The 23,653-nt window shown below is 49.5% G+C and overlaps 2 protein-coding genes across 10 annotated transcripts in view; both read right to left on the bottom strand.

The window, feature by feature from the left end:
• Positions 1-2,515: 2,515 nt before the first annotated feature.
• Positions 2,516-6,343, bottom strand: CTSK (cathepsin K). Its single transcript, XM_035346591.1, has 8 exons — positions 5,476-6,343; positions 4,580-4,706; positions 4,236-4,358; positions 3,966-4,121; positions 3,648-3,866; positions 3,389-3,554; positions 3,170-3,275; positions 2,516-3,090 (listed from the first exon to the last, which is right to left on the bottom strand). The coding sequence occupies exons 1-8, from the start codon at positions 5,535-5,537 to the stop codon at positions 2,991-2,993; spliced, it is 1,059 nt and encodes a 352-aa protein (XP_035202482.1). The 5' UTR covers positions 5,538-6,343; the 3' UTR covers positions 2,516-2,990.
• Positions 6,344-8,255: 1,912 nt separating this feature from the next.
• Positions 8,256-23,653, bottom strand: part of ARNT (aryl hydrocarbon receptor nuclear translocator) — a 28,220-nt gene continuing 12,822 nt past the window's right edge. For 2 of the 9 annotated variants that reach the window (XM_035346582.1, XM_035346583.1), the window contains 19 exons: positions 23,251-23,295; positions 20,574-20,787; positions 20,203-20,416; positions 20,050-20,115; positions 19,839-19,938; positions 19,358-19,423; positions 18,166-18,251; positions 17,647-17,723; positions 17,339-17,473; positions 16,790-16,864; positions 15,832-15,983; positions 13,945-14,055; positions 13,661-13,739; positions 13,166-13,289; positions 12,479-12,578; positions 11,668-11,818; positions 11,234-11,393; positions 10,602-10,753; positions 8,256-10,000 (listed from right to left, as the gene is read on the bottom strand). In XM_035346582.1, the coding sequence (XP_035202473.1) occupies positions 9,911-10,000; positions 10,602-10,753; positions 11,234-11,393; positions 11,668-11,818; positions 12,479-12,578; positions 13,166-13,289; positions 13,661-13,739; positions 13,945-14,055; positions 15,832-15,983; positions 16,790-16,864; positions 17,339-17,473; positions 17,647-17,723; positions 18,166-18,251; positions 19,358-19,423; positions 19,839-19,938; positions 20,050-20,115; positions 20,203-20,416; positions 20,574-20,787; positions 23,251-23,295 (2,197 nt within the window). In that variant the 3' untranslated portion in view covers positions 8,256-9,910. The remainder of the gene's footprint in view (positions 10,001-10,601; positions 10,754-11,233; positions 11,394-11,667; positions 11,819-12,478; positions 12,579-13,165; positions 13,290-13,660; positions 13,740-13,944; positions 14,056-15,831; positions 15,984-16,789; positions 16,865-17,338; positions 17,474-17,646; positions 17,724-18,165; positions 18,252-19,357; positions 19,424-19,838; positions 19,939-20,049; positions 20,116-20,202; positions 20,417-20,573; positions 20,788-23,250; positions 23,296-23,653) is intronic. The other 7 variants (XM_035346585.1, XM_035346588.1, XM_035346586.1 and 4 more) reach the window with 7 other exon arrangements.

Here is a 23,653-nt window from a genome sequence, read left to right as displayed (position 1 = left end):
TGAACCTGGCATATCTGTGGCCAGTCCCTGCTGCACTCCAGTGAGAACTGCATTTAATGCACATTAAGTTGCAGGCAGCACAGTCTGGAAACACAGCAGCGAGTGTCCTGGAAGCAGAGCTTCAGCTTGGAGCTTCACCAGACCACCCCCCCGAGGAGAGCAAGGCAGGAGGGCATATTTCTCTGCGCCATGGGACATAAAATGGCTGCAAGAAACCATCTTCTGCAAGAGGAGGAGGAAGCAGCACAGTGTCACAGGAGATTCAGCTGAGTCATTTTCTGAAAGGCAGCTGCATTTGCTGGAGATTGCAAGAGAGCAATGACAGAGAGCCCTCCACCTAAATAATTGAAGTAATTCTCAAAAGATTTCCCCTTACCGGTGGATGTTCCTGGGGAGAGTGAATGAAATACTCATACTTGATGAGACACTTCAGCAAACCAACTGTGATTGCTCACAATTTCTGCTGCTCATCTGTAGAAATACAACTGGGTTCCTAAGAAAGGTAAGGCTAGAGCTAGATCCACACATGCTTGATCTGCAGGGTGAGCGGTGGCATCTCAAGAGCTCATCCCAGAGCTGGAGGCCCATCTGAATCTGGGGACAGGTTCCACAGCTAGCAACCCCACAACAGATCCCCCAGTTCCTCACCAATCCGATGTAGCCCTCACTGCCAAAACGCACACCTGAACTTTTGGAAGAAGGAAAAAATAAAACCAGACAACAGGAAGTAACTGCTTCTTTCCCGTGCCATCCCTCCATCACTGCCACTGGGTTTTTATTGTTGTTGTTAATACTGAACCCACTCTCTGCTACAACCCAGCTCATACTCCCTCCCCAACAGTCACAGGTTTTGCCAAACCTGCATCTTCCAGCAAAAAGGGAGGCTGAACCTTCGGACTGCCACCTTCTGACTGCCAGCTGTTGCTGTCCCTAGCTCTTCTTGGTGAGGGAAGCAGAGGGAAATGATTTTTTTTCTACTCACTGGAGTGTGTCAAAGCCACCAGGAAAATACCAGGCAAAGGTACACAAATTGTTTTTTGCATTCTAAAAAAAACATATTTCGTAAAAGGCCTACCAATACCAGAAATGAGACCAACAGGAAGAAAGCAGTGCTTTTTTAGCCCAGCTCCGACCTGAGTGCTGTTTAGAGAAATACCCACATTTTTTTTTATCTTCAGTTGCTGAATGTAGCTTTGCTGACATCACAAGTTTTTCTACAGATGCAGCTGTATGAGCAGGACTGTTGCATTTCAGCACGTTGTTTTCTTCTTCTTCTACATTTTAAACAGTGAAAAAACATCCAGAGATGCACCAAAAGGTACTTCCAGACAAGGAGCAGCCTGGCTACAGTGATCCCTCATGCTGTGGCTCCAGAACAACAAGCTACACAGAAGCATTTTCACTGAGGTATGTCCATTGTGGTCTTAAGGGCCCATCACACTGCTTATGCGATGGAGTTGGGCCCTTAAACACACCTAAAGAAAGCTGCCGTGCAGTTAAAAGCTGTTTTATTCCAGCAGGATGGTATAAGGAGGTCAGAGAGCTGCCCAGAGCAGCTGCACACCCCCACCTGCCCCAAAAGGAATCACATTCACTCTCCAGGGGCATTACTGATGCCACTGATGCCTGTCACCAGGAGTGAAGGCAACGTAAGTTAAATGCAAGTGAAAGTCAAAGCTGCAAAAATTTACATTCAGTGAAGGCAGGCTGCGAGAGGGGAAGCACAGCCCTTTGTTGTGCTTCCCTGGGAGATGCACCCACCTGGTGCAGGAGGACGGTGGGCTGGCTGGCACCCATGCAGGCAGGGACCGTCCCTACACTGGCACTGGTGTCTGGCAGCACAGCTTCACTGGTGTGTAGGAGCTTGACCTACCTGGAGCAGAAGCTGCCCACGCCACTGGGTCATAAGCAACACATACCATCCTGGCTAAGGCGGGAAAGGGGAAAACGCATTCACCATATGCTGAGGTTTGCTTTGTACATCAGAGGAGCATACCATAAAAACAAGAAATAAAGCTCATTTTTAAATTTATATTTTTTTGTGTAAATTTCTAAAGCAAATATCACCTTGCCTTCCTGTTAGGGCTCACCACAAGCCTTGCTGCAGCCATTTTTGCTATTTGTTTCATTAAAAGGAGCACTTGGGTTTCACTGGGTGGGGAGAGAGGGGAATGTGGGGTTTGGGCTGCAAAACACCACCCAGTCCTGGCACAGATGTTCGTGCTGAAGCCAGAGCACTGCCATCTGCACCAGCTGCTTATTTTCTAACTCTGCTTTCCTTCCCCTCCTTTGGTGTCCCCCCCTCCCTTTCTTCTGCTTGCTGCAGGAGGGTGCCTGCTGCACTGCTTTTTCCTGTTCTAAGGCCACCAGCATTTCATGGTCCCCATGGTGGCAGCAGCCCCTTCTGTCCTGCTTCATCCCAGCCAGTTCCAACCACTCTGGGAGGGAAGGGCTTCCTCCCCCCCTCCCCCCCCCCCCGAAGCCCCTTCTCACCACTGTGCCAAGGCAGCACAGAGCAAATCAGACCGAGCTTTATTCCCAACAGTGTTTATTTTAAAAATAAAATCATATTTTCCACAGCCCCCTGGGATGCAGGGGGAGACGGGCAGGAGGGCCAGATCCACACCCTTGGCACAGGGAGGTCCATGCCTGGCTCCCAGTGGCAGAGACTGGCACCAGGCCAGTTCGCACAATCGTCTCCAGCCAGATCAGCCTCCCTGGAGCTGGCCAAGCCTGGCCCCAAGCATCCACTGCCCCGGGAAGGTGGCATCGGGCACACGTCATGCTGATGGGGCCTGGGGTGAGCTGATAGCAGCGGTTCTCTGTGGCTGGCGGCTTGACCCTCACCTGGGTGAGATTTCTCATGGGGAAGTAGCAATGCCCCTGGAGCGAGAGCCGCTTCAGAGACCGAGAACGAAAGGTGGGAGTCTGAAGATAGAAGCAGGGCAGGGCAGCCTGATGGGCACAGGAAGGGAGCAGGCCGGGAGCTCTCACATCTTTGGGAAGCTGGCAAGATTGGCGATGCCACAGGCGTTGTTCATGTTGCGTGCCAGGAGCACGTAGCCTTTGTTGCCCCACTCCTCACCCCAGCTGCAGCACGAGAAGGAACAGCCTGAGCCACCAGCAAAGCCTAGGCAAACCCTGACCCAGAAAATCTGTCCTGTCATACCTGTTCTTGATGATCCAGTGCTTGGTGCCCTTCTGCGTGCCATAGCCCACTGCTAGCACCGCATGGTTGATATTTTCAGCATTACAACTCTCATCATAATACACACCTAGGGGACAGGATGGGTGATCACACTTGGGACAAACCACCTGGCTGTCTCAGTTTCCCCAGGCTGATAATGATCTGGCCCCCAACAGAGTAGGGGTTCTCCCCGGCTCTCACCCCGGCTGTAGAACTGGAAAGAGGGCAGGCTGGCGTCGATGCCCACAGAGACAGGTCCTATCCTGGCCACAGCCCTCTTCAAAGCTTTCTCATTGCCTTCAGGAATTTCCCGATAGCCACGGCACTTGGCTGCCTTGCCGGTGGGGCTGTACATGCAGCTCTCGTCCTGCACAGAGCCAGCAGGGGCCAGGTGAGAAGGGGATGGGGAGGGCAGCCTGGAGGGGTGGGGGTGACCCAACCCAGCCTCCCAGACCCTGACCTGGCCAATGTAGGGGTAGGCATCCTCCGAGTCTATGCCACGGTTCTGCCGGACATACTCAAAGGCGTTGGTCATGTAGCCACCACCGCAGCCATTGTTGTTGGCCACGCAGTCCACCAGGTTTTGAGGGCTGAGCGAGAGCAGCTTCCCCGTCTTCCTCTTCAGCTGCCCCTCTAGCGCGCCCACCGAGCTGAAGGCCCAGCACGAGCCACACTGACCCTGTGGGGACGCAATGGGTAATACCAGGGAGCTGACGCACTCGGGGCACCCCAGCACCCCCAGGGGCACCCCAGCACCCCCAGGGGCACCCCCACTCACCTGGTTCTTGACAGGCGTCACATAGCCCTTCCTCCTCCAGTCCACGGCAGCAGGGGCTCTGTCAGTCCAGTCAGGGATGTAGAGTGTCTCATTGCGGTGTGGGCGGCTCCGGGGAACCTTCAGGCCTGTCATTGTCCTCACCACCTCCTCACTGGTCTGGGGAAGGAGCCGAAACAGGTAGGTACAGCCACAGGGCTGCTGGGCAGAGCACCCAAGGGTGCTCTGACTGTCCCTTCTCCCCCACCCCATCATGGCCCCCCAAGGACTCACCATGTCACCCAGGTGGTTCATGGCCAGCTCAAAGGTATGGACACCCAGTGTATGCTCCAGGTTGTGAGTGTTGATATACTTGAGGTTTTTCTCCCAGATCAGCCTCCGTGCCACCTCATCCGCCTGCGCCATGGGGTGAGATGGCATTGGGGCACAGCGCAGGATGAATGGGTCCTGCGCATGTCCTCCTGCCACCATGGGGACTCACTCCACTGCTTCACACCCCAAAGATACCAGCACCAACCCCATGCAGACGTCATCTCCCTAAGGATCTGTCACCAAATTCCCCACGTAGCCCCAGTAACCTCCAGGGTCCAGTCCCCTCCTGTGGGGCTCTGCCGTACCTCACCGTTGTACTGCTTGCGGTAGGTTTTCTTCCACAGGTCCCACTGGATATCCAACGCCCGCTCAGGGTGCAGCTGGGCCACCACCACGGGGACAAACAGGACCAGCAGCGTGGGCCACCACATCCTGGGGGACAGACAGACACCGTGGGATGGGGACAGAGGCCACCTGAGCCTGGGAGTGCTGCAAGGGTAGGACAGGACCCTTGTGCGTATCCCGGTTTCAGGCAATTGTCACTGTGATGGTGCTGGAAGGGACCCAAACCCTGCGGCCAGAGCAGTGTCAGGCTGTAGGGGACTGGGACCCTGCAACCACCCTGTTAAGGAGTGGTGGGAGAACAGCACCATCCCCATGGGGACCAGGACCCTCAGGCCATGCCGCTGTCAGGCTGGAGGGGACCAGGACCCACTGTCCGCCCTGTTTTCCAGGCCAGGGCCCTGCTGCAGGCAGCGCTGGCTGCCTGCAGGCATCACATGAGCAGGAGCAGCTGGATCCCATTACGGCCCTGCTGAAGCCTTCCCCACAGCCTCCAGCTCCACCAGGGCTCCCCAGACCCCAGGGAATCCGGGTCTGGGGGTGCAGGCTGAAGGGGACGAGGAGCCCTGCCCCCCTGGTTGCTTTAACCATTAAGACCCTCAAGTCCTCTTTCTTGCCAAGCCCCTAGGGCAGAGCAGAGGACACCAGCCCAAGAGTGCAGCCCCCACTCCACTCCCTGCTCTGTGCCTCAGTTTCCCATTTTGTATCCCTTACAGGGAGGGTCCTGAGGTTGCCACGTAGGGCCCCAGTTCCACCCATCCCTGCTGGGCTCCCTTTCCCTGGAGGACAGGAGCCACCCAAGTGTCCCAGCAGCACCCTGAGAGGCCCCGGGCCGCCTGTGGGACCCTCACCCACTTACCCCAGCATCCTGCTGTTGGTAGGAGCGTGCTGCAGCCTGGACTGGGGATGCAGCTGCCGCATCCACAGCTCTTTTATGCTGCTGGATTGAGGAAGTTGGAGGCAGCTGGAAAGTTTTGGCAATCGCCTGGGTCTGTACAGTGTTGGAGAGAAGGAGGAAACGGGGGGGGAGAAGGGGGGGGGGGTTATGGCAAAAGCTCTCTCCTGGCTTCACGTGATGCTGTGGGGAAGAGCTGAGTCAGCCCCAGCCTGGGGACCAGCAGCTCCGGGTCTGTTCCCAGGGGCACCCTGCTGCCCCGCTGGAGACCCCCAAGCCAGTCCAGCACCCCAGGGAGGGCTGAGCACCTGCTTGCTTCAGGAGAAGCATTGTACAGCAGGATTAGGCCTGAGCAGTTCGGGGTCATTGTGCAATGCCTGGAGCACTCAGCACAGGGCCCCAGCTCTGCCTGTGGCTGCTCTCCCCGTGACCTCCTGCTGGGGCAGGATTTGGGCCACCCCAAGCACCCAGCCCCTGCTGGGGGGACAGGTCTGGGAGAGCTGTGGCCCCATGGCTCAGCCTAGCGCCCAGGCAGCACGGCCATGGGGAAGCAGGGCCAGACGGTGCTTTCTGCTGTGACTGTCACCCCATCACGCGGCTCCCATGGGGACAAGTCAGAAAACCCTCCTTATTCACATTCCAGAGGGCCCTGCTGTGACACCACCGTCCTCTATGCCTGCACTCACCACCCGTCCCTGCAGGCCCCCACAGGGCCATCTTCACCCAACCAGGGATGAACCAACCCAGGGCCATGCTAGGAGCAAGGGGCACTGCGAGGACTGGGGCTGCATTGCATCCATGCCACCCATCCAAGGCTCCCCTCGGGGTCCTCAGAGGGAGGGACCCGCATCCTCCACCGTTGCCCACCCCCCCCCCCCCCCCCCAAGTGCACCCTCCCCAGCTGCTGAGAAGTGGGGGCTGAATCAGAGCAGAGCTCTGCCACGCATTCACCCCCCCCGCAGGCGGCCCCAAGCACGGGGCCTTGACTCGTCCACATGTGACCAAGCCGTGAACCTCCCGGGGAGCACAGCCCCACAGCCACCGACCAGCTCGGGGCCACGCTCCCCTGCCCCAACCTGCACCCGGCAGGGGCTGGAGATGGGTCAGGGGCAAGGAGGGTACGGGGGTAGCAGGGGGTGCACTCTCCCCAGCTGCAGGGAGGAGAAGGCAATCCACGCAGGCCCCAGCTAGGCTCCAACACGAGCCAGGAGATCACAAGGGCTGCTAATGGGTTCCAGACCACGATCTGGAAGCAATTAAATATGGGGGAGGGTAAGGAAGGGAAGAGCTCAGGGAAAGGCAGCAGGTAGGTGCCCGACCCCTCCACGCTGGCCTGGTATTGCTGCCAGGCTCAGGAAGGGGATTCGGGGCAACCCTGACAGGGGCACAGCCCCAGGGCAAAAGCTGGAGGTGGTAGAGGGGAGGCAAGCAAGGAGGCAGCAACAACACAGAGCTTTGAAAAAAGGGAAAATATCTTGTTGTAAAATCTCTGCTACATAAAATCATCTGCAACCCCTGCACCGACACAGAGCCCTGGGCCCAAAACAAGCCCCCCAAAAGGAGGTTTGTCTCCTGCCTGCCCCAAGCAATTGTATGACAAAACACCCCCCACGCACATTGAAAAATAATACAATTATCAAAACAGGACACGATGGAACACACCCCACCCCCAGCTGTCCCACCGTGCCCCCTGCCCTCCCCAGCTCTGTCCCTCGAGCAGCATGAGGAAGGGCACAAGTGCCAAAACCCAACCAGCCCCTTGCCGCTCCTGGTCCTGAGCTGCTGCCAGCACCACAGCCAGGCCAACACTTCCCAACAGGCTTGGCATTTGCTGGCTGCTCAGCCTATTTTCTCCAGCTGCTCAAATTGTCCATGGCAGGACCTGAAACCAGAGGTCTGCAGCAGTGTCACCTACCAGAGCTTAGATGCCCATGGGCAGGAGTGAAGGGAGAGACATGCTCTCAGCCTGGGGAGATACAGACCTGGCAGTTTTGGCTTTTTCTCCATGCAGCCCCCAAGGTCCTGATGTGTTCAGGGGTGGGTTCAAAGCACCAGCAGCAAGTCCAGCTCCCACTGCTGCCCTGGGACAGAGCTCAACAGCTGGAGATCAGTCTGGAAAGTATCAGAGCTGTAGCTTCCCAAAAGGTCAAGTTCCCCTCCAATACACAGGGCTTGATTTATGTAATTTATGTAGATACAAGAATTTTCCTCCTCTTTTGGCAGAAAAGTGCTGATCCATTCTCCATCTGGTCAGGTCACAACAGCTTCACCACTGGAGGAGCGTGGTTCAATGCTGGTCCTTCACGTGCCCCCTTTGCCCTGCAAGCATGCACCACAAGCCCAAGTACGAACACCTGGGGCAGTTAACACCACACTGCTTGACAAAATAGATCTCCTCTAAGCCTGAGGACACTCTACAACCTGACAGCCAGGGAACCGGCAAGAGACACGGCACGGGGCATGATAGGCTGCTGCAGGCAAAGAGGGACCCACCACAGTTATTGCTGGTAGCAGTTTCCCCGTTTTTTTTTTTTTTTTTTTTTTTTTTTTTTTTTTTTTTTTTTTAAAAAAAAAAAGATGGGGATGGATCAAGGGAGGTTTCCCAGCTTTGTAATAGGAGGTTTGCATTTTTCATAGGTAAATTTGAAGCAAAACTTCAAGTCTTCCTTTCCCAACAAAGGCAGGAGGGAAAAAAGGAAAGTTCTGTTCCACTACCAAGAGGAACTTCTCTGGGTCTTTGCAAATACTGAAATTCATTTTTACTTTACAGTAACACAAATGTTTCACTCAAAGCCTTCCCCATACAGACATTTTCTGCTAGGTAAGTCTCCAAAATCTGCTTTTTGGAGGTTCTCCCCTCACCACTGGGACCTGAAAGTCACCACAACCCTTCCTTTCACCACACCAAAGAGGATGCCATTCCACAGGGGGGTCTCACCAACATGCAGGGAGGAGGGAGAAATGCCCAGCAGACATCAACAAAACAAAACCACGTTTCCAGGAAAGATTCTTTCCCCGCTGCAGTTATGCTGTTTCCTTCCAAGTCAAACTCCGCATTGAACAACTTCTCCAGTTGAAATTTAAGCACAACTTGCCATCACAGGGGGAATCAAACTGTTCCTCCAGACCCTACACACCCTGAGGAGAGCAAGATTTGCCACAAGCGTTTCTGCTGAAGAAGCCAGCAGGTACAAAGTCAAGATTTATTATTATTAAATCATTCTGATCCCTTTTCGCCTGCTCTCCTCCATTTTGTGATTTGGCAACAGCGTCACCACATAGCAGGATTTTTTCTTTAAGACTGTGAACATAAGAGTGAACGCTGCTGTTCAGAGCATGTAGTGAAAAATGCAGTTTCCCAGCCAGTTCCTGAATGAATCCAGGGCCTCTGTGCAGGGAACCAGACATCCAGCTCCAAAATAAAGGTGAGAAACTTGATCTAGAAGTGGTAAAGCTGTATGGAAAGTGCAGAGCAGTCCAATCCATCCCATCCCTCCACCCCACCCCAACCAAAAAATAGCCCATTGAAACATTGGTTCATGACAGCATGAAACCTTCAGCTGCAAAACTGATACATCAAGAAAAAAGCTACATAAGTAATATTTTTATGGCTCGTAATTATCCTGTCATTCACACGAATGACTGGGCCCCAAAGAGGTTACAGGTCATGCTGACAGAGGCCCATACTGATTGCACAGTTCACAGAAGAGATGGTGCCCAGACACACACCAACATGCCTGTGAACATGGGAATCTAAATAAAGCACCCCGGACTGGAGACACTGTAACAACCTTCCAAAGACATCAAAGCTTCCTCCAGTAGGTGTCTCCTGACAAGAAAGCTTGCTTTTGACAAAGATTCTTACCCAAGCATCTCCCAGACTTGTGTTATACAGAGTTAACACTTGGAAGAGTTTCTTCCAGTATTTAAAAAGTTACAATACTTTTTGTGTTTTATAGAAAAGAGTCACGATATAGAAGGTTGAAATAAAACAGCATGAGCCACCTTCTGAGTTCTGGGGTAAGGGGCAGGCTGTCTGCAATCCAGACTGGAATCCCCCCTAGCAACCCAGTATGCTGAACAAAAACTGCTCACAAGCAGCTCTGGAAACATGGGGCCATCAGTCAGTGAGCACAGCTGCTCTCACAGCACTCTAGCGCTCCTCAATCCTCCTGGCAAACAGTCCTCGCTGCCAGCACCGCACGGAGGAGATGCCCGAAACCACAGCATCATCTTCCTGCGCAGGCCATCCATCCTCCAGGCTGTCAGGCAGAGCTTTGCCTCCAGAAGGTTGGAAGTGTTTAGAAAGTTCAGCAGTCTTTGAAAAAAAAGACTTAGGTGTTTTCCTTTACACATGGATATTATATATAGCTATAGTTTGCTTTCCGCAGGACTTGTTTTATTCTGAAAAAGAAGGGAATATATTCAATTCTGGGAACTCTTCATTGTTGTAGTTGGGTCCTTGGTCTCCCAGCATTGTCAGCATGTCCTGTGAGGATATAAGAACAGAGTTATATCTGGACTAGGATAGCACACTGGTAATTTAGTCACAAATGAGTTTGTTAGAGGGGGTACTGCAGACAAAGATGTCAACTTCCCTCTCAAGGGCACAGAAAGCTTGTGTCCGAGGTTGCAGGAGAACAGTGAATTTATATCACAAGCAGTGACTGTACTGACTCCCTTTTGAAAACAGGGAGCACCATCTCACAGGAAGAATACGAACTCCGGAGTTATCTTCACTTTATGTAGTTTTGCAGATTTGGGTGTGTTTTTGGTGGTGGTGTTTTTTTTTTTTTAAAAAAAAAAAAAAAGTTATAGCTAGAAGGGTTAATTCAGCTGCAAAACTGGCAGAGCTTTGTGCTGATTCTGTAATACATCAGAACACAAAGCCAGTCCAGCCAAGGCATCTCTGCCCTCTGCTTCCTGGTTCCAACTCCACCAGGTTACTCACGAGTTTGAGACCTCAGATATTGAACAGGGACAAGATGCCAGCACTTCAGCCCACACTTCAAACACCATTCATCCCCACAACTTTGGCCTTCACCAGTCCTCAAGCAGGAGGTTAGAAAAAAAAAAAAGCACTGTCTTACTGAGAAGACCTCAGGCTGGCTTGGCTGCGGCTGCTGCACATGCTGCTCCCCAGACGGCGTGCCATGGTGCTGTCCTTGCCACTGTGGCCACATTCCCACACCTTCTGTTGCCCGTGTCTGGAATGGAGTGGGGGTCTGCGCTGCCTCTGTTGCTGTTCAAGAGGGAACAAGCCAGCAAGTATTTCTAGGTGCAACCTGGGGTTTTTAGTATTTCAAAGTGTGCAACTCATTTGTGGTGTCCAGCTGTTACACCGGGAACAGGGTGAGATCTCCCCTCTAAGGAGAGCCACTAAACTGTCACGTGCATTAAAGCATTTGTCTGGTTCTGCCAATTTACGGGGCAGAACAGATGCAGGTGTCCAGAAGGCTTTGTTTTCTCTCACTTGGCCTTAAATTTGATTGAAATTCATCCGCCCAGGACCCTCGCACTATGCCTATTGATAAATCTGTTAAGGGCAGCATCTGCCGAAGCAAGAATTTAGCTGTGCTCTTACCATCTGGGCTTTCCCAACGTACAACAAATACTGTAGAGCACTATCACATCAAGACAGTATCTGACTGGTGCACCCAGCTCTATTCTGATGAGATTTTGTCAGTACTCCAACCTCCCCAGCCCCCCAAGCTGTACTCACTGAAACCAGTGCCACGGCCGGCAAGGTTTGGGTAAGCAGTCCCACTGGGGGAAGCTGTAGAGCCAGGTGCTGTCATTGGGCTGAAGGAGGATGGGGTGCCTTGGAAAGTCCCCATGCTGAATGAAGGGGGCCGAGTCTTCACTGTTTGGGATGCCACTTGCTGAAAGACAACAAGAAATGGGAGACGAAGGAGAGATGCTGAAGGAGAGGCGTGGGGCAAAGTGGAGAGCGCAGCGTAGCTCAGAAATTCACCCCAACAGCCATTGGCATTGCAACTCTTCAAGCCATTCAAACACCAGTGTGAGCAGTAAAAAGCACTCAACATACAGCACTGCTCTGCTAGCAAGTTAAAAAGCAGGTTGATTCATGCTGATGAGAAGGGCTGTGGCATAGTGGGGGCTCAGGGCTTGCACTGAGGGTTCAGACTTTGCTACCTGGGGTGTGAACGGTGGCCGAGTTCCCGGAGCCCAGTTGGTTCCGCTGACCTGAGCAGGGTTGGAGTGGCGTGAAATCTGTGCTAAGATCCGGCCTGCTGATGAGGGCTGTTGCTGAATAATGTTCACAGGAGGTACCATGCTGCTGCTCCTGGAAGAAGGAAGAGGCACTCAGAAGGATGCTAGGTATCACATACAGGACAAGCAAGCAGAAACACCATCCATTCAAGTTACTGGTAATGGAAAGTGAGCCCAGAAACATGGAGTAACCTTGCTCACATGCCAGTGTTCAACATGTTGACCTGCTGCAGACAGCTGGCAGGAGCTGCTGGGTTTGTGAGCATGACTACTCTCACCCAGCTCAATTCTTATGCTACAGTCTAGGCATGCCCAAGAGGTATAGCTACCCCACAGATAAGCTTCAGTAAGCAAAACAGCAGAGGGATATCAGGAAAAAGTCTGAGGAGGTGATGATGAGTGTGAGGACTTGTACAGCAGAGGAGATGCTGGGCCAACTGAGGGCCCCCGCAAAGCTCCTGTACCTCTGACCAAGAGCCAAGTGACACCAGCCAGTAGAGCAGGGGTGCAGAAGCCCTTGTCTCCCCACCCCTCAAAGGGAAAGAGGCCTGGATGGGCTCCCCCTGTGTTTTCTGTGCACACTGTGTAGGAATGGATGGACAATCACTGCCATGCAGACTGGGGCTGAGAGTCCGCATCTTTTGCGGAGGGAGGTACAAACTGAACTGGAACAACTGCAGGACAAGATAAAGTTAACGCGAGGCCATTCAATGCACAGCACAGGAAGCCTCACCTGAAGTTCTCGGCAGGCCGTGATGGAGTAAAAGTGTTTCCCTGTGGAAAGATGGGCTGGTTGGCAGGGACTGTGCTGGCAGGAATGGCTTTGTTCTGGTCTGTTGAGAGAAGTCAAGAGAGTCACCAGTAGGAGCAGGGACAGAGAATGAGCCAGCAAGAGACATGCCTATGTGAAGGAAGACTGCTTTGAGCCAAAGCATCGTATGTGACTGTTCCTTATCCAGACACAGACTCCAGATACTTTTGTAAAATCCTGTTTAATTTGATTTCCTCCCCATTTTCTAATAAACTTTGTATTAAGGTCTGCTGGGGATAAAGCATCCACTACATTTTATGCTCAGACTAGGAATTATCTCTGGGGACAAACGTGAAGGATCAGCCTAAGGCAGGCTGTCTGATACAGAGCTGGAAACAATTTAACACCCACCCCCTTCCCACACCTCTCCAGCAACTCACTGGCTGCAGGACAAGTGTCACAACAGCACGTTAGCGTACACAGGAGTTATTCACCCAGTGTCAGAGTCACCACTGTTCTGCAAGACCTGGGCTGCCACAACACAGTCATGCTGAACCTCTGCATCCAGAACTGCTCTGCATGACAGAGCAAGGAGCACTTGAATCAAAACTGAAATTGGATAAATATGCAACAAGCCTCCAGACATCTCACAAGCCCAGCACTCCCTACCTGTATTGATACTGCTGTAGATTTCACTGAACCTTGGGTCCCTCTCCTGATTAAAAAGGCTCTCTGCTTTCTCCAATGGCTTGCTGTGTTCTGGGCCAGCAGCAGTCACAGGCTGAACAGGAACCTGGAAGCAGGTACAAGTGTGAGCCGTTAAGTACCTCGGGCACATAGAAAGTCAGAAAGCAAGGAGAACAGCTGAGGGCTCTGTACATAAAGGCCTGACATGCAGGAGGCCACACTGCTCTCCTGACTCCTAGGTGTTTTTATCAGGACAGCATGGCCATTTGAGGCTGGCACAGACATAGCGAGGAGGGTTCAACAAGGGTAGGTGAAAATTGAGCAAGCAGATCTGCAGAACTCAGGTCAGAATACTTTCCTATCCAAGTTTCCACCAATCTCAAATCAGTCTTTTGCAGCCACCTCTAAAGCCCCAGCAAAATGCAACTTAAATAATGCAGGACAAGTAAGGAGTAACTGAAACCCCTATAGATATACCTGTGAGTGGTCGTAACCAGACAGACTCTCTCTTCCTGGGACCACCTCCAACTCTGTCTGTTGTGGCGGCTGCTGCTGCCTAAAATAGAAAGTGTCTGTAACAGGAGAATAGCGTCTGCTAAAAACGATTGCCAAGGAAACAGATACTCTGTGGTTACACCAATGATTCATTAGCCCAGAGGAGTTCATTGCTGCAGAGAGGAAAGTTTGGGTAGGAAGGCTATTTGACAGGAGGGCAGAACCAGCAAGAGAGGCATGGTAAAAGGAGCTGAGCACCTCCTGACCTTGAGGGCAGCTGTGCTGTGCCCATCTCGAGGGGAAGACTGACGCTCTGCCCCAGCTGGGGCCTCTGCATTGAGTTTGAAAGGGCAGGCCGAGATTCCTGGCTTGAGTTCCTTAAAGCAAAGGAGAAAAACATATATATTTAAAAAATACCAAATGAAAGCAAACAGCTGGCTACTGCTTGTAGGAGAACTTGTCTGTCTCAGACGGGATCGGAAGCCATTTTTGCAAAACCTATTCAAGTGAAGGATCCTTCCACTCAATTTCCATTGTCTCTGAAAGGGGTGGTGGTGATCACGTAATAAAATGCCAACGGCTGTGAGCCAGAGGGCTGTCTGCCCCCTTCAACTCAGTCACTGAGCAGGGGAACAATTAATAACCTATGCCAGAAGCCTGGCCAGTTCTGCATCACCGTTAAAGCACAAGCATAGCTTGTGGGGGCCTAAAAACCCCCAGAGTTTTCTATTCAGATCCACATCAGACACTCTAGAGCTGGAGCCTGCAGGAACCACCAGCAGTTTTAGCTTTTAAGCCCAAGACACTGGTGCAGTTCTTTATGTTCTTCTGTTAACTGTCAGAATTTAGTTAAACACATTTTCCTCCCACAAGAAAGGAAGAGAAATACAGCATTTTCTCAAGAGTTCTTTTGTAAGCTGCTGATTCTGAAGCAGTACCCCACCTCATAGATGAAACAGCTTTATACAAATAACCTACCCAAGATGCACAAACTGCATCACAAGCAATCAGACACAGATTAGTGCTTATCTGGTCTGAATTTGCGCAGTGTATTTAGAAGTTGTATACGGATGTGAGAATGGATGTGCGTGGAACAAATGAGTTCAAAGAGATATCTCTAACGCTAGGGCAGGAGTTCAGGCCTGTATCAGATCTGCATCAGACTTCAGCCCTGCACTCAGACTGCAGCTCTTTAAAGCCAAAGTGCCCAACTCTTAATACTCTTATCAGAGAGCATCACCTTGCTAACTGGAGGAAGGGAAGAAGTGCTACCTGCACTCCTGGACCTTTCCTCACTGAAAAAGAAAAAAAAAAAAAATCCTGGCTTTTCACCTGCCCACAGGCACAAGCAACCTAGCCTTCTGCTAGCCTGGTTTGGAAAGATTCCATTTGGGGCACCCACCGGGTCTGAAGCTATGAACAACATACAGGCAATTTTGTTCTTCATTTCAGTTGCTGTTCTTGTGTAATTGGCCTGGAGCTCACTCATGGGAAAAGACAGCAGCTCTGATCACTCCCAAAGGAGGCAGCTGTGGAGCAATGTGCACTACCAACCTACCAAAATAGTCAAGAGGAGAAAGAAGGGAGCAGAAATGAGGGCAGCTTGCCCAGAGCACCACTCATGAGCTCATTTCTGAATCCAAGGTCAAACTACAGTAGTAGAGGAAAAAAAAAGCGTTTACTTTCTGCCATCAACTACAGACAGCTCTGCTCACATGAAAAACCACTGTGGACCAGCTGCCCTCCTGGACTGTCACAGGAAGGCAAGAGCTGCATTCAAATCTGGACTTCACTCATATTCACTAATATTAGCTCTGAATGCAAACAGACAGGAAACCTGATCTGGTAAACAGAGTTAGACAAGGCACTGATAGAACTGAACTTTGCCAGCTTGCTAAGCTATACAACTGAGACAGCCAAAGGAATTAAATTTCTTGCACTTCATAGTCCGCTACTGCCTGCCATGGCCCAGGAAAAGAGTACTCGAGGGACTTAGTGATTTCTCCAGGGCCTAAGCACAAATTGATGGGAAGCTTGGTGAGGAATAGAGGCCAAAGCTCCTGTGGCTCTGCGTTGCTGATTTTTCTGGGACAAGATCCCATCAGGTTCATGTGCTATCACTGATGGTTGGCAAGCCATTTCCATGTACATACTTGACGTTGGTGTTGGTACAGATGATGTACTCAATTTCATCCGAGTAGGGGTTCTGGAAGGTAAAGGAGCTGGTTCTCATCCAGAGCCATTCCCGGTTTTTGGATCGGAATCGGAACATGACTGACAGAACCTGGCCTTTTAACTTCACCACCTAAAAAAACGTAATGCCATCAGTAGTACCTGATAAAAGAAGGTGTTGAAGAGCAACTTGCTTCTGAGCACAAGCCACCCCCCATTAAAAACTTGTGATGGCCCTTTGCCTGAAAGCCTAGAAGACCATATCTCACTTTTTTCCCCAGCTAAAAGCACTGCTATAATTCCCTTATGCTATTTTGAATCCCGAATGATGGGGGGGGGGGGGGGGGGTATTAAATCTAATATCACCATTTTGGCTTATATTTTATTTATCTCTTTGCACTGGTGAGATGTATGAGTAAACCTCCAGCAAATGAAGCGCACGCTGTTGCTTCTGATTCCAGCTATTTGGACAAATGGATATGAGCAGCTGTTTTTGGAGTCATGAAAGCACATGGGCAGTCTTACCTGCCCTGCCACAAGTCCAACGCCCTCAGAAATAAGAGTAACCACAACAGGACAAACAAACCACATCCATTTCGAGTTCTGCACCACTTGGCTGGGCCCTAGAGATGAACCAGTGTTTCAGCCACAGAAGCATGGCATTCACGTATGCACTTTGTAGCCATGTCTCTGGCCCTAAAAGCAGACCGGATCAGCAGCCAGAGGATGAATTCAAGAGTTAGATATCAGATGCTTCTGCTTTGTTTTGCACATTTACAGTTACGTGACTATCTGTAACCACTTGCCATAGGACAAAGAAGATGTAACTAAGGTTTATTCTTTTGGTTTTCCAGTTACTTTTGCTGCTTTGCAAGCAACAAGACAGATTCCAATTTGGATACCACTATGCATGCAAATTGGTAGTTTAATTTTTTTTACCTGCTGAAAGCTGTCCCGCAAAAGCTGTTGGTCTTCTGGGTGGCAGAAATCCACAATGTCTTTCCCCAGAAGTTCCTAATTTTAAAGGAATTGGGAGAGAGATCAAACCAGTTTTCATCTGGCAGGCACGCTTCCTCTTCCAGGTCTGCCCCATTAACTCTATTTTTGACAGGTAGTTACTGCTCCCCCTTTCCAAATCATTGCTACAAAAACTAAGTGCAGGAACTGGTATGCTGTATTTTAGAGAGAAGCACAACAGTATTTGACTAACATTTGATCTCTAACTCCAAAGTAGGAAAAAACAATCTTAATTGACATTTGACATAACCCAGAGCTGCCCACCCTGCCAATGATCAAAGCACTTTGAAAAGCAGATGAAAAAGCAACTGGCGGAGAAGAAACACAGGCCTGGTTTAGTGCCTGGGCACTGTTTTAATCAAATTTGTTAAGACAAGCAGAACCACGATGTACAAAAGAGGAAGTAGGAAAAAGTAAGTCTGAACATTTGAACAGCAGTTCTTTCTTAGAAAGCTCCTGTCATTTCCTCACCTGTGGCTGGTAGCCAACAGTAGCCACACAGCGGTGATCTATGAAGGTGAAAATGCCTTCGGTGTTGTGTCGGGAGATGAACTCTGTTGGCTGACAAACGTTGTTCATGTCTGTACAGTTGGGCGAGCTAGTGACCTGCAAGGTAAGACATGTACATTGTTATCAGATCTTGCGAGAGCTGCTTTCTCCTGGCCTGCCAGCCCTGCAGTCAGATTTGTGGCAATCAGGGAACACCTTCAGACAGAACAGTTCAACTCTGCAGACTTTTAGGACAAGGCAATGTTGAACCATTGAAAGATGCTACACACCTGGAGTCTGCCAATAGCCACGAGGCAAAACTTGCTGCCCTGGCCAGCGTCCGGGTCATCATCAGGCAGTGAAACACCTGAGAGGGGAGTGCCAAAAATTCCAGCAAGGTCAATACAGGAAGAACTGCTGATTTCAGAGGAAAAAAAGGCATGCAGTTCTGACTTCAATACATCTCTCCACCCTGTTTGGTAATTCAATATCCTTTCCCATGAAGGAATTCAGTAAATTAAGCTGCCTCCCCCCTCCCTTTTCTTGCCAGAAAAGTTTAAGATCTCTGTAACTTTCAGAATTAGCTAGTAAATTAGACAGCTTCATATAATTTTCATCCTCTACAGAGAATACTGTTTAGACACACACTACTCTGTTCCAGTATCTGCAAAAATTAGTTCAATCCTAAAATGACAAAGTGACAGATACATTTAGAAAGTATTTGCTTGCACATTCGGTTCAGAGAACAGACAATTTCAGACCACATTTTTAGAAACAGACATAGCTGAATGCTTTCATTAAGTCATTACCTGCAGGGGGCCAGGCTTTTATGTACCCTGTGCAGTGCACCACAACGTAGTGAGGTTCACCATCTTTTGCTGCACCTAAGCCATTCCTTGGGAGAGAGAAACAGTTCTGATTGTGCTATGTATTAAACTGGATGAGACAGCTTTTATATTTGTATTTAAAATAAATCCACACGACATCTTCAGGGTAAAGAAAAAACTTGACATAAACCCAAATGGTGTAAAGACAAAACTCACAGAGTCGCTAAGGTAGGAAGGGACCTCTGGAGGTCATCTGTGTCCAATCCCCCTGCTCAAGCACAGCTACCTAGAGCAGGTTGCCCAAGTCTAGGTGGCTTTTGAAGGAGACACCACAACCTCCCTGGGCAATCTGTTCCACCACTGTTACCTACACAGTAAAGATGTGCTTCCTGATGTTCAGAGGGCACCTCTCGTGTTGCCGTTTGTACCCACTGCCTCTTGTTCTGGCACTGGGCACCACTGAAAACAGCCTGGCTCCACCCTCTTTGCACCCTCCCTTTGACACATTGGTAAGATCCCCCCAAGCTTCCTCCTCTCCAGGCTGAGCAGTCCCAGCACTCAACCTCTTGTAAGAAAGGTGCTCCAATCCCTTGGACATCTTGGTGGCCCCCCATGGGACTCTTTCCTGTATGTCTGTGTCCTATACAAAAAGAGACTAGTGCTCCGGATGCAGCTTCACCAATGCTGAGTAGAGAAGGATCACCTCTCGACCTGCTGGCAATACTTTGCCTAATGCAGCCAAGAATACCATCAGCTTTCTTAGCAGCCAGGGCACAATGCTGCCTCATGTTCAGTTTGGTGCCCACCAGGACTCCTAGCTCCTTTCCTGAAGATCTGCTTTCCAGCTAGGTGGCCCCCAATAGTTTGGAATCTGTCTCAGCTTCAAATTAACACTGGGATAATGTACACCAGAACCCAACAACAGTTTTGGGGAACACATTTTAAACTGACTTCAAACCCAAGTATGGAGTAAAGAACTAACATTTCTCAGGATTATCTTCATCAACATACCGGTACTTTGGTTCATCTTCTAGCAGTTGTCTCCAAACTCTGAGCTGTACTTGCCCATCCCATACAGTCACCAACTACAGTGTGTCCCCACCACTGTCAGAGCTGTCATTTCTTTTGTTCCTAGCAATGCAACGGGCTTGACCATAGCCCTTGTGTTATTTACCTGCAGCGATTCCTCATAAAGCTGAGACGATTTACAGAAACCGGATCCACTGAGCTGTTGCCACACCTGTACCAGAATTAGAAGTGAGAGGGGAAAGGCTTTCGTCTTTCCTGGTCACCATCAAAACAATCTAACAGCCTTGAATAAGACAAAGTCCTCTATAAACGGGGATAAACCTTTTAAGCTCCATCACACAAGTCAAAAGCACTCATTCTACAGACTTCCAGAACTGCGATGACACATTGGGTCAAAATAAATTGTTACTTGGAACTGGGTCTCCTACATCAGCAGCTGAGAGCTATTTTAGCACAGGGCAAAGAAAAACCTCTAGAACTCAGCCGCTAGATCTGTGTGGAAAGCTCAGCCCATGTCATATCTGGTCTGGCAGAATCAGCAAAAAGTGCTGGAATAAAGGCATGAAGGGGACATGGCAAGTTCAGCTTCAGGCTCAAATGAGACTTCCAAGGACTCTCTCCATTACCTCATTCGGCAGATGAAAGATCTTCGTGAACCCATGCACATTCTCATGGACTGTTGGCCTTCCTTCTTGACAGTACCTGTCTTTAAATCTAGGATGCGACCTAAAGAAAGTGGTAAAAACAAGATGCTATCGCAATTTGAGTCCTTTCCCCAACACAGGCACCAGGTAACGCATTAGGAAACTAGTGAGATATAAGTGTCACCAGTGGTACCTTTAGATGCATTCTCAGGGGGGGCTGCAGGATCCTTGTTAGAAAGGCACCAGGGTTTGGTTCCTTCTACAAAGGGAAGGTTTTAATCCAACCAAGTCCTTTGCTGGCTTTCACGCTGCCCACCCCTGCCAATCCTCTCTCAGGCTGCTTTACCTGTCAGTGCATTCTCTGATGTGGAAAGCTGCTCCCTCAGCTTGCCCACGTCATCTGGGTGCACCTGGTCGTATAGGGTGCTGCCAAACCATTCAGACTGGGGCTGGTTCAGGACAGGAGTCACAGAATCAGAGACATACACCACCCTCCCAGTCTCACAGGACACTATGAACAGAAAGCCGTCGGCTGCCTCTAGGATCAGGTGTTTGAGTTCCTGCATTCACAACAGACAAACATGCTCTTAACTCCACAGACAAGCAGGTGACACCCTCTAAACTCACCCCGGGCACCTAACTCCCCCGCCCACAATTTAATTTCCCCTCTCCCCCTGTAATTGCAGTATTTCCCACAAAGCAGCTTTAAGGCAAGACCTGGTCAGTGAGAAAGGAGGGTTTGTAGGTGCCATCAGTGGAGGTATTGCCTGTGCCACGCAGAGACTTCATGTGAGAGACAGCCATGCGCAAGATGGTAAGCTTGTCTGGTTTGCGGGCCAGGGCACTGCAGGTGGGCACCATATCTGACAGCTCTGTGATGTAGGCAGTCATCTTGTTCCTTCGCCTACGTTCAATCTCGCTGTGATTTTCCCTAAAAAGGCCAGGAGGGAGAGGAGGAAGACAAAGTTACCAACAGGCCAGAAGGCTCAGCCATTTTCCTATGGCAACGCTTCCACAAGGCCAAGGTGCAAAATACAGAGATGCATCAGGGTCATCAGGAGTTAGAAGGACTACAAGCGTCTCGCATGCTGGTCGTGCACAAAGGAACGCAGGAACAAGTGCAAGGAGAAGAGTCTACAGTTGGACCTTCTTCGCTGCAGACAAGAGAGCCTCATTTTAAACCATGTTGATTCTCCAGTATGTCATGAAAGCTATGAGCTAGGCTAAGCTATTTTAAAACAGAGAGCAGCTTTTCCACCATTTCCATACCACTTCAGCAAGCCGGAGGATTTCTTCCTTTACCATGGCCTCTGTTCTCAAGGTGGGATTCATCAGACTTGAGGGAGGAAGCTTGCCTTTAAGCAGCTAGGCCCCATCAGCACTGGTTCAGACAGGCTAATACTCATCCCAGCCCCTGTTTGAGGATTAAACAAATGCTACCCCCCACCCTTGAAGACACTCACTTATCTCCAATAACCACACAAGGAGGCCAGGGTTGCAATTAAGACTAAATTACAACAAAGAGGCCTCACCTCACAGTGCCTTTATGAAGATGCTCCTCAGTTAACATTGCAAGGCAATATGGCAGAAGGGAAAGCTTCTGAGGAGGGGAGATGTACACCTCATACAGATCAAGGCCAACACAGACAGCCCACCTACCAGGTAAAGACCTGGGTGGGGCATACACATTTCCATTGAGGCCGTACAACAACGCCGCCCATTTACTGTCCTTACAGATGTTCTTCACACGCCTTTTGCAAGTCTGCTCACAAGGCACATTCCTCATCAAGTCCCCAGAAGTCAGAATGTAATTTCTGTATTCTTTTTTATCTGCTACGTGTAATTTCAGTGCAGCACTAACGTGGGTTTTTCAAAACAGAACTTAAAAGCCAGGTTTCCTGTACAAAAGGATGGATCAGATGCGTGGAAGCACATGATCGGAAAACGTAATGACACGAGTGCTTGAAGGAACATAGACAGGCAAGGGAAAGAGGATAAAAAATGAAGCATTTATCAACACCCAGGTGTGTGCGATCATTCAGTGACCTTGCTCCTTGCTGCAAGAAAGTGATACTCAGAAAAAGAAGTGCTTCAATTATCACACTCACCTTTAATTCAGTTTCTCCAAACTTGCATGCTCAATGGTGAAAGTTAAACTACCTCCACTACAAAGGCTATTGGGAATCCACTAGACATTTTACTTGCCCCACTGCCAAATGTTCTTTACTTCAGGCTCTTGCATGACAGCAAGAAATGACTGCTGGGGAGAGAGTCGCTATTTCACTGGAAGAGAAATTCCTGAAAAACGCTGCTGTTTGCTGTAGTCACAAGCCTCACCTGTAAGGTTTCCTTACCTCCTCAAATATCTAAGTTACGCAATACTGCAGTTAGGAAAGACTGTCTTTGAGGATTATTTTTCGGTTTGAAACCAGAGAGTAGGCAGTAAACTGACCAGAACCATGGCATTCTCAACACTCAAAACAGTCTTTTAGTCCTGCGTACTGTTTGAGAATCAATCTAGGGTGAAACAATCCAAAGAAGTTACAAGGTAAGTTTGCAGGATGGCAAACCACTAAACAAGCCATTCATTCATGAATTATCAACCCTCAGCTCTGCAGCAGTAACAAGCCATGGGTGGCAAGCAACAGAAACCTTGGCAGTTAAGCTGTTTTTGCAGTTCAAAACAGGGAAGGATACATTCAGCGTCAGCGTTTTGCCATTGGAGAAATGCAGTCCTGACAACACACCATCTCTACCAGCTGCAGCTGGGAACACATGTTCTCAGTGTACGTTTCTACATTAATGGCACAGAATTCACCGTGACTGCTTCATTCATTTCAGTGAGAGTCATGGTTCCTAAGAACCTACAAACAGGAACTCAAGAAAAAATCCTGTTTTCAGTAAGCCTAAGTTGTTCTTCAACTTTCCTGGAAGTTTTTAAGGGGCCATGAAATTAAGAAGTAGAAAAAAATTAAACTAGTACACTTTTTAATGCCTGTTTTGACAGTGCCATAGCATTCCCATGAGAAAACCTTACCAAGGCCAGAACGAGGCATTTGCCACCTTGATCCAGCACAAGAGAAACTGTATTTAGCACAGGTTAGCAAAGCTACAATACTCAGTGAAAGCCGTGGTCCAACCATGTTCTTCCCTGTAGTCTTCAGCAAACAAATCTTTTTGTGTATTCCCCAAAGACATTCTTACAAGGGAACTAGATGCCTTTCCCCTCCTAATTTGCATTACACAGCAATTTCCAGAAGTCTGTTCGCTTTCAAGTCCTCTACTGCAGCAGATAAGGGAAGGAGGGGGGAAAAAAAGGAAAAGGGATGCCTAGAGATATACAAAGGAAAGGAAATACTCTGCTTGTCCATGCTTGAAATCTCCGTTCTCCTACCTGGCAAGTCTCTCCTTATCCGCTGAACTCTGTTCATCATCAGACCTAAAAATAAAATCAGCGAGCTAAGCTAAAATGGAAAAAAGTTTAAAGAAATGAAAAATGGGAAGATGAACTAGGAAACCCAGCCTACAGATATGCCTGTTTTGCAGAAGATTAATTCCATAAAACAAAGTCAGTTTGCATCATTACACATTAAACTAATCTACATTGTTTTAAAGTTTTAGAATGCTTATCAGAATCGTAAAATAGGTAAGGAGTAGATTTTACATGTAACTGAGGTGCAGATCATTCTGTGCGAGATTAAAAGATTAACGGCAAAACTAAGAAGAGGGGCTAGACTACATTCAACTGCTCTTTCTTTAAAGGGGAATAAAAAAAATCAATAGCCTGTTTGAGGTTA

This window comes from Oxyura jamaicensis, chromosome 25 (genome assembly GCF_011077185.1).
Source record: "Oxyura jamaicensis isolate SHBP4307 breed ruddy duck chromosome 25, BPBGC_Ojam_1.0, whole genome shotgun sequence".
NCBI lineage: Eukaryota > Metazoa > Chordata > Aves > Anseriformes > Anatidae > Oxyura > Oxyura jamaicensis.
This window is presented reverse-complemented; position numbering and strand designations above follow the sequence as displayed.

Excerpts from the sequence above, each read along its gene's own strand:
- CTSK (XM_035346591.1), bottom strand. The coding sequence starts at position 5,537 with ATGCGGCAGCTGCATCCCCAGTCCAGGCTGCAGCACGCTCCTACCAAC. Across the intron at positions 4,122-4,235 it reads TGAACCACCTGGGTGACATG|ACCAGTGAGGAGGTGGTGAG; the intron begins GTGAGTCCTTGG and ends CTCCTTCCCCAG. Across the intron at positions 3,555-3,647 it reads CCTACCCCTACATTGGCCAG|GACGAGAGCTGCATGTACAG; the intron begins GTCAGGGTCTGG and ends GGCTCTGTGCAG.